This window comes from Spinacia oleracea, chromosome 4, assembly GCF_020520425.1.
Source record: "Spinacia oleracea cultivar Varoflay chromosome 4, BTI_SOV_V1, whole genome shotgun sequence".
Lineage (NCBI taxonomy): Eukaryota > Viridiplantae > Streptophyta > Magnoliopsida > Caryophyllales > Amaranthaceae > Spinacia > Spinacia oleracea.
The window spans coordinates 24,306,466-24,317,029 of NC_079490.1; the positions used below are offsets into that span (position 1 = coordinate 24,306,466).

General features: G+C 36.3%; 1 protein-coding gene across 1 annotated transcript; it reads left to right on the top strand.

Moving 5' to 3' along the window:
- Window positions 1–900, top strand: LOC130459245 (RING-H2 finger protein ATL11-like). The gene has a single exon (XM_056826476.1). The coding sequence runs from the start codon at window positions 85–87 to the stop codon at window positions 703–705; it is 621 nt and encodes a 206-aa protein (XP_056682454.1). The 5' UTR covers window positions 1–84; the 3' UTR covers window positions 706–900.
- The last annotated feature ends 9,664 nt before the right edge of the window (window positions 901–10,564 follow it).

Below are 10,564 nucleotides of genomic sequence, written 5' to 3' on the forward strand. Positions count from 1 at the left end.
TTGTTACATACATTAATTAGTACAACATAATTTCTTCTTTGAACCTCCTTAGTGTATAGCCTACTGATAACGTACGACATAACAATGATTTTCTTGTATTCCAAAAAATACTACAATGTATCCCGTTTCTTCATCATATTAATCATTTTTTCGTTCTTTCATCCTCGTATACTCGTAAGAGCACAATACAATGAATACATACATGGTCGTCGCCGTACCTCTGAATCGAGTTGGGGCGCGCTTAATGAGGGTTTACTTATCGTGGTATCCGTCGTCCTGCTCGTTGTTGTTTACTACTTAGTAGCTCGTAGTTGTTTAAACCGCCACCGTGGGAGGTCGGCTCAAGAAACAGCCCCTCGGGCTCAGGTTGGGCTCGACTCGTCTGTCCTCGAGACTTTTCCAGTGATTGTATACCCCAATGTGTCGGGCCTCGGGGTTGATAAGGGCCCGTCAGAGTGTGCGGTGTGCTTGAGCCTGTTTGAGGAGAATGAGAAATTACGTATGCTGCCAAAGTGTAAACATGTGTTCCACCTTGATTGTGTGAACCGCTGGTTAGCGGGCCATACTACATGCCCGTTTTGCCGGGACGACCTCGCTCCCCCTCCCCAACCCGTTGGTTCAACGCAGATAGGACCGGGCTGTGTTGATGGGTCGGGGAGCAGGTCAGGAGTAGAGGCTAATGTTGCGGCGAACAACATGGTGTAGATTGTACTATTGTAGAATGAGCCAGATAATTATGTGAAGATTATGATACGCCTTAGTCCTTACCCTTTAGTATTCTCCCTAAAAGCTAGCTGCTTTAGAGCGGATCTTACTACATGTACACCTGGTGTATAAGACATCATGTACATCATGCTTTTCCATTGGTTGAAATGACATATTTATTGTCTTTCATTCTCATTTTTTAGTGGGTTTGATGATGTGTCAACAAATTAATGGTGGTGTACAAGAGAATCTTGTACACTAAGTGTACATGTAGCCTTCTCCCTTTAGAGCAGTTTTGGAAATTTGGATGGTGAACTCATCAATCAGTTGATTGGGCAGAGGAGGGTTTTTTTGGATGAGAGAGAAATTGACTAGAAGTTATGTGATTCGTATGCCCAGGGGCAAGCCTTTCTCATGTTTTTTGGTTGACTATTGTTGCATACTACGTACATTTTCGATCAGGACTTAGGTTCGTTGTAAACAAGTAGGAGTTATTAAAACAATCGAGTTGTACGGAATTGTACGAAGTATATGTCTAGTATGAAGTATTTATAGTACTCCGTACAATTTTTTGCTGAGCAGTTGAGAATCATTCATAATTTTGTTGCCAATTACAGAGTATACCTGTTAAAAATTGAACCAACTCAAATTCGATCCAAAAATATTGGGTATTGAACAAGATTTTGTGACTTGTAACCCAATTGTATCAGAACCCAAGCAACCCGAAACGTAATGGGTCAAAATCCGACCGAACCTGTTTTTTACCCGACCGATTGAAAATCATTGTATTTATAATAATAAATGAGGTTATGAGGAATTTTAAAAATAGTAAACATGTTGTTGTTACTATTGTTGGGTGCAATATGATTATAATTTGAATTATATATGCCATTTTATGGTTGAATTTTACCAATCACAAATTTGTGCCCATATTTTGTATATTTATTACTTAAATGATGAAAATATAATAAGCGCTTTAAAATCTCTGAACCCGTTGGGTCGACCCCAACCAGAAAGTTATGGGTCTTGAACAAGCATTTGTAAACCCGAACCCGAACCGACCAACCCGTTTGACAGGTGTAACGGAGTACTATCTAGGTATTTAATAACATTACGAATTACTACGTACCTTGTTAAAAAGTTTTCATTTACAGCTAGGTGTTTAGTTATTATTGTTAATTATGATATTATCCCATATTTCGACCAATTAATTACTAATCATATCATATTTAATTATTAATTATAGGAAATTTTGTCAGAAATGACATTTTATAATCAAAAAATTGTGATAAAGGACCTTTTAAAAAAAAGTTGTGAGATAGGACCCAAATCGGATTTTTGGTTGTGAATAGGGACCAAGACCCATTTTCCGGCAGTCAAACTCATATCTCTGGCGTTGACCATCACGCGCAGTGCACGTGAGCCATAAAAACAAATATATATTTTTTTAAAAATCTTTCCCTCCGGCCTTTTTGGCAGCAAATTTTCTCTCTCTTCAATGGAGGAAGTTGGAGTGCAACACCTCCTTGAGTGTAAGCTTCGTCTCTTGCGTTGCACCCTTCTACAACCGGAGCACTACTATAAATCCCGCCCTTTGGAGACGCTTTTAAGACCATTTAATGACGCCAAAAAGCGTCGAGAATTTAGCCCTCGACGCTTTCCAGAAGCGTCGAGAAAATTGAAGCCGAGAATTTTCTCGACGCTTTTATGCGTTGAGATTGTCGACGCTTTTTGCGGACCATATTTCAGTTTTGGCGTCGAGACACTCGACGCTTTTAAGCGTCCAGACTTTTTATATTGCTGTCGACAACATAGTTTTCCCGATATGCCCACCTTTTAACTAGTTAATGTTCTCGACGCATCAAGGCGTCGAAAAGTTTGGATTATCTACTCTTTCCAGTGTCCATAATTTTCTTTTGGCGTGAGTTTTAATCTAAATGAGCTTTATACACGACTCCAAAAAGCGTCCACATTTGTTTGTATAAGCTTTTTTTTTTCCACGTATTCGTGTATCGCATACATGCTCTTTTTATTCCACGTACCTGTTCCTGTATCGCATATATATAATATAGATATACATAATAAAACATTATTCATCCCTATTATAAATTTAAAAATTAATAACTGCAACACAAGCTAGATCAATGAAACCTGATTGGATTTTGAATAATTGGTCTTCAATTAACTTACAAAAACTTAAGTAGTTAAATTTCATAGTACGTACACGTACGTTACTAACCAGAATCCAAACATACATGCATCTATATCACTAACCGAAATCCTAACCAAACATTCCTAAACAACGTCATAAATCCAACCCAAGAAATTAAAACCAAAACCTAGAAAAACGAACTAGCTAGGATGTAATATATATACTAAATATATATATAGATGATCGATGGTAGTAGCTCATATGAAGCTCAACTGTCTTGGCCTTCATGTTGCTTTTGCACCTTATCACGTTGGACAACCTTCAAAGAAAAATACAATTAAAATGCAATAAGTACATAATAAGTCGGAAACCAAAACCACGAAGGAAATTAAATACAACATGAGGAGAATTTCATATAAATTTTTTAATCACGCAAATTGTTTACCTATCTTTGGACTTTAGCACTAGGGAGTCGGATAACAAATTTCGTTTCATCATATCCTAAGCTGAAGATAAAGTTATCTGGGGAAACATTGAAACAGGAAAGTTTGGTAGGAAGTCATCATGAGGTTTAGATGCAAGGTCTTAGAGATCTCCAGGAAGCATTTGAAAGTTCAGTATGATGATCTGCAGGGCACCAAGCAAGGGTCGTTTCCAACTTTCCACTACTGCTAGCAGATTTAGGACAGCAGCAATTCATCAAATGAACTGTACTAGGAAGAAGATTCTAGTGCATAAGTACTAGAGAAAGAGAGAAAGCCATTGTGTGCTTTGTATTGCATAGGGAAGGCATATAAGTTCTGTAAGGCTCTGTTTAAGCTCTTTTGCGACTCTTCATGTTCATTTTTAAAAAAAATTGGGGAAAAAACTAAACGAACTGCATTTAGGGGGAATGTAGTTCCAATCCTCTTTTGTACATTATGTATGCTGGTTCATTTTTGTAATTGTTCCATAGACGCACGAGTACTAAAGCCTGGTCACTGTTTCTCTGCATATGATTGGTGCATCACTGATTCCTTCAACCCAATGAACAAAGAACATAAAAAGACTCAAGGTTTAAATGTTCAGCAGACCATCTTTCATTCAGAGTTTGCTCTGAATCTCTGATAATACCTTGATTCATAGTCGTCTTAGTAGACAATTTATTGGGTCCAGGAAATTAACAATTTAGAAACGATTTAGAAACTGGCATCTCATTAACAGATAGACAATAACAGTTCTCCTAGCTGATTCATTCCCATTCACATTATTTAGATTGACAATTCATATCCTCCAGGGAGAGCATTCCTTTGACTTCCCTAAAACACGCCAGCTGGACAACTGACAACCAGAAATCCTTGATCCACAGAATACAAAATTGGAAGGGGTGAACCAGAACTCGATTGGACCAGAACCAGAAACACTAAAATGGTAGGCCAGGACAAGATCTAAAAAATATTATGATTCACACTGGAAAACTGCGAAATACATAACTCCAGTTTGGCGTTGCACCATTTTCACTTCTTTTTTCCCTGTAGACTTATGTTTCGGCCCCATTTAAAACCAAATTGCACATTATTCATGCCGTTTACCTACTTTCTTTTTCAACTATTTTCTACATTCTTGTAAACCCCATTGGAAGATGAGTGGACAAACCTAATAGAATCTAAAACTTAGGATGGCCGTGTGGGTGGTAAGACAATGACTTTTCTAATAAAACTTCAAAAATAATTGAAAAAAACTACTATTCGACTGCGTACTTAACCGAATAAGAAACTTAAATCCATTATTTTGAGGAAAAGGACGGATCACAGATTGTTAATCACCTGTTCTTGTTTATCTCAAATTAGAACTTGCAAACCCCTGGTCTAAATGTGTCCTTGTTTAAGCATCAAGGCTCCAAATGTGTCCTTGTTTAAAGTAGTTATAATAAATGTACTCCGTATGTTTCAATAATAGAGAATAACATGGAACTATAGTTAAAAACAAATAGGACAGCAGTGATGCATGGAATAACATGGAATGACAGTGACAACATACAGTTAGATATAAGCACATACGTGAGAAGTGACAGCAGTGACAGCAGGAAAAAGAGAAATAACATGGAATGAGAGTGACAGTAGGGACTCCCACACGTAAGAACTACATACAGTTAGATATAAGCACATACGTGAGAAATTTTTTATAAATTAACTCATAATGTTATAAAGATATAAGCACTAATAAGGAAACAAACAAAATATCAGGCAAAAGAATATTGAATGATATGCTACTGGTGCCCATATTCCATATCAATTTCAACAGATGCAGATCAAAGCAAGTGTATAAAGTTGGCAACACAGCAGGGCAGCAGCAAGAATCTGTTGAAAGACTTACTTCTAGATTCAGAGTTGATCATACAGGTACTACAAGTTCATCCCCAAAAGAAAAAGCACTTCTCTGTGTTCTGCATAAGCCAAAAAAAAATCATGTCAGCTATAAGTCAAGTTTATAAAGAGCTGTAGCAGTTAAGCAGGATATGAAATAGAAAAGGAAATCTCATAAAACAAATAAGCAAAACACCATTCAATAAGTAATATAAATGTAATGACAATGTTTATCTGAAATTAGTATAACATTGGTCGACTCCTAGAAGCGTCGAGGCCACACGGAACCCCCCCCCCCCCCCCCCCCCCGCAAACTCACTATCTTTGGCGTCGAGGACCAAGCGTCCAGAAGGTCGCGTTTTGTAGTAGTGTATAAACCATATTAGATAAACATTAGAGAGATATTGACACAAACCCCAATTCAGTTTATCAAAGCCAAATAATAAATAATATCAAGATTTAAACTTTTTCCAGCAATAGCATTGCAACTCGAACCACTTAGCTGACAATAGTAAGAAATGTAAATAGTCTCAAAAGGATAAGTAGAAGTACCCAATACCTACAAGAAGAGTAACAATATCAATACAATAAAGCATCAGACTTGTCCAAAAAGCATTATAATTTGTATAATGAAGATCCTCAATCTCCATCCAATATTTTCATAAGCATCCACCCCTTATGTCAAAAATTATTAAGCATATAATCAAAGTATCGTTCACGAACCACATAATTTAACAACACAGCTAACAATAGGCAATTTCACACTAATGAAAATGCCTAAAAACAACTCTAATTTTATTGAATTTTAACAGAAACAAAGGCATTAGCTATTCCCACATGCTTTCTGATGCTTAATCTCACATTGCTCCAAAAAAATCTCAAAAATTTCTTGTTCAGCGCTACACAATAGCAATAAGAATTTATCAGACAAAGTAAAAAATTAAAGCAATAAATTAAAAAATTACAAGTAATGAAACATACGATGTAAAATGTTTGAAGAATGAGTTAGGGATAGGATGAAAACCTTTAAAATTTGAGAGCACATAACTGAACTAGAACTACAAGTTTCATAGAAAAACAAAGAAAACATGACAGGGGGGTGAAAGAATTAGAACTGGTGAGTAGATAAATGATTAAGAGGGTGAAAGAAACTCAAACTCCATTGAGGTTTTAGAGTAGATCTATGAGAAAGGTAGGACTTTTCAGCAATAATGTAGAGTTGACACAAAGTTAGGCTTGAATGTGAACTGATGAGAACGTGGGAGTTATATGGGGGTGGTATTCCTTTTTCCCCTAAATTTGAAGTCATGGGTTGCTTAGCTACGATCACGTGCAGTGAACGTGTGATTTTAGTAATATCTCGACGCTTTTATCCAACAGATAGATGCTCTCAGCATAAAAAAGCGTCAACACACCAAGCGAACTGAATTTTACTCCAAAGCTCATTTCATAGAAATAACTAACAATATTTTCAAATGATAGCCTTGGTCACCTGATGGCTGATGATGTGGATATCTGGTGTGTTTGCATTTAGGATCTAACAAGCTTCACTGTTTGTTTTAGCCTCACGGTTCTAAATAAGATTTTACATTTTACTCAGCTTAAACTCACGATTTAGGAAGGTCTTGAGAAGAAATTTATTAGCTTCACTCACCAATAAATTTCTCATCAATCAGGTTTCATACGCCTAATCTGAGATAAGAGGGAGTAGTATTTAACAAAGCAATGTCTCAGCAACTAACCTCACCAAACAGAAGTATCAAAGTAACTAAACTGGAAGTGTCTCCACCAAAATACGGTAAAAGAATAATAAGCATATTGTCTCTACAAATTATGTGTATAAGACATATATGAGGAACTCCGAATTACCTCCACTGACGCAGCGTTGCAGATACGAAGTGTACATAGTAGTAGAAGTCAATTTCAAACAACAGGAAATATCTTCTCTATCGTGAAAGGAAGAAGTGTACATTGTAGAGTTTCAGTAAAATCCTTTAAAAGTAAAGGGGTTTATCTGAAAAGAAGAACAGCTACTAAGAGCTTAATTTGCAAGAAATACTAGATGTATTATGATTACACGTGTTCTAACTAGTTATCAATCCTTCTTTTCAGAACAAGTTATGTACAAAGAGAATTCAATTAGAAGGACACTTCCTTGTAAAGAAGAAGGGGAACAGACGAGGGGAACAGACATAGTCATTAATCCCTTAAACACTAAAAAACACATAATCTAAGGCAAAAGGATGACTTCCAACCACAAACAGTCATTAGCTAATCTAGAAAATAAAAAAGAAAACAAGCAGCAATTATCACAATAAAACATGACTTTAATTAAAACACATTGCAAGATCTAGACATAATTTGAATGATGGCTACAACAAAATTAATTGAATCCCAAATTAGCAATAATAACCTAGATTGCTATTAGTCCAAGAATTCAACATTGAGAGTAAACTAATTTTATGTCAAATTAACACCATAATCATTACTTGCGACATAAAATCAACTATAAGAGAGAATACCTAGCTGAAATCCAATACAGTTTACATTTCAGTCATGACATAATAACAAGCTGAAACAACAAAGTTTCAACAACATTCACAAACGAAAAAACTAACGCAATTAGGGCTAGAATCGCAAATTTCTACTCAACATAGAAAAATTAAAACCCAATTTAAAGAGCGAACACAAAATTACTCGGGTCTAACCCAATTATACGAGAAGAACAAAATCAAATTACATGATTCAACTGCAAACAAGTACCTAAAAACCCTAGGAATTTAGATTATTTTACCTTTCACAAGGCTGACAAGGAAGAAGATGATAAACTATTGACACGCCGAACAACATCTACAAGTTTAGAGAATGAAATTTACAAAATTTGGAGAGGCGAGATAGAGAAATACAAGTCCATGAGAAGAAAAATGAGGAAGCTGCGTTGAAAGAGGCTTACAATTTCAACGAGAGTGGAGTAGATCTGAGATTTTTTAGCAGGAGATGAGAGCGATGGATGAGAGCGATGGTTGAGAGCTATGAGGTGGTTTTTCTTTTCCAGAAAAATGAAAAGTTGCAGGCAACATGTAGCTAATTTTCTAACATCACGTGGATTGCACGTGTATTCTCGACGCCTAAGGGTGTCTAGATTGTGCTGGACGATAAAAAGCGTCGTGAACAAGCGGAAATTAATTTATTCCCCCAACGCTCATGCTCAAGCGTCGAGCTTCCGGCGTCCATAAACCAAGGCTTTTGTAGTAGTGACCGTCTCATACTCGTCGATTCCTTCACCCGCACGATTCACCGTATTTTATGCCCTTTCACCTCCTTGTTGACAATATCGCCTCCCTTATTGAATCTGGACGCTATGTGGATTCTCTCTCCTCCGCCGGAGAGCGAACCGTATTTCAATTTTTCGACTCGTTCGAGTCGCTCGACCCGAGTCAGTTCTATGCCGAGTTGGAGAAAGCTGTTAAACCTTTTTAGTGGATGATTGTGCTGAAGGCCATGCTTATTTCAACTTTTTTCTAGTTGTTCCAATTGTTGTTGCTGCTATTCTTGCTTTCTTGCATTCTAGTGATTGAGCTACCTTCAGTTCCATTGTCGTGGAAGGTGATTAAGGAGGGAAAGGAATGGGAAGCGTGGGCGCAAATTCATTTGATGTCTGATGGTTCTGATTTGGCTGCCAGATTTTCTAACTTACAGGTACTTTGATTTAGCAAAAAAAAAAAGCTTATGAACCCTAATTTTGAAAGTTTAAAAATTGGAGGAATTGTACCAAAAACAATTAGGGCTTTTACTCTTTCCTGGTACGAAATGCAACGAAAAACAAGGGGGAAGTTACAAATTTTATTGTTTAAAACTGTAGGCAATGAATTGATGAAGAACATGAAGAAGAGGAAATGTCGAGGAAGACAGAGCAAAGAGGATAGAGAAAAGGGGAATTTTTATTTTAAATGTTTCCTGTAATTTTAATCAAGGGAGGGAAATATTGGAAGGAATTAATTTTTTTTTTAAAAAAAATTGGTTATAATGGGTCACGTGTCGGCCACGTGTCAGTCAACGCCGGAAAATTGGCGTTGACCATAGGAAAATGGGCCTTGGCCCCTATTTACAAAAAAGAAATTAAACACTACAAAAATTTGCATCTTTAACGACAACCTAATTGCGACGGGTCAAAAATCCCGTCCCAAAAGGCTTTTGCGACGGGGCTAACAACCAAACAAAGACGGGAACAACCGACCCAAATGTCTTTTACGACGGATTAACGACGGGATTAATTTTCTATTAACGACGACCCTCTTTTATGACGGGTTCGCGACAGGAAACCCCGTCGTTAATCAACGATTATTGGCCTTTCGGGACGGGATTTCCCGTCGTTAATGGTACAATTTCTTGTAGTGAAATTAGGCCCTATCTCACACCTTTTTTTTAAAAGGTCATTTGTCACAATTTTTGGATTATAAAAGGTCATTTTTGACAAATTTTCCTTTTTTTTTTTATAAATATTGACAAATTTTCCTTAATTATACTTTAAATATTTTTATTAATTAAAAAAAATGAAAATAGAAATAAAAAAAAATCAAAACTAACTAAATCAGAAAGTTAAAAATATCCAAAAAAAAAAAAATTAAACAAACAAACAAAATTGGTCTATTTTCGAGGCGGTTTATTGGAGTAAGTTTTAGAGCAACTCCAATGGTTACAAAATGAACATGCTCACAAAAAAAAATGAACTTGTGAGCAGGTATCCCACCATTGGTACAACAATGACATAAGCAGCTGTTAAAACCTTGTAGCTATTTTGGATTACGTAGCTCAAAAAAATATATCTCTAAATTAATTAAATTAAAATATCATAGGGAGCTACAAAGTATTGTAGCCCACCAATGTGATAACTTGTCGTTTTAATCAATTGTAGCTAGAAATTTGACGTGCCAAACTTAGCCACAACATCTTGTAGCTCACCATTGGAGTTGTTCTTACTTACGTACTCCCTCTGTATTTATTTAAAAGATACACTTGCCTTTTTCGGCCATATTTATTTAAGAGATACACTTGCCATTTTTAGTAACTTATCAACCCCACAATCTAATAAAATAATATATCTACACCCCACCCCCACCCCCACTCCTTAAAATGACATAGTCCCCACTTGTTTTTCTTATTAAAATATCTATTCACCCCCACTTGTTTTATTATTTTATTTCATTCAATTATTTTTCTTAATATCCGTGTCCGACCAAGTGTATCTCTTAAATAAATACGGAGGGAGAATGAGTTATGACGGATGGTTACGTTCCGGTTAGCAGTAGCTTGTGTATTTTATTTTTTGAGAAAATTACAAAGAGACAATTTCACCTAATAG

Excerpts from the sequence above, each read along its gene's own strand:
- LOC130459245 (XM_056826476.1), top strand. The coding sequence starts at position 85 with ATGATTTTCTTGTATTCCAAAAAATACTACAATGTATCCCGTTTCTTC.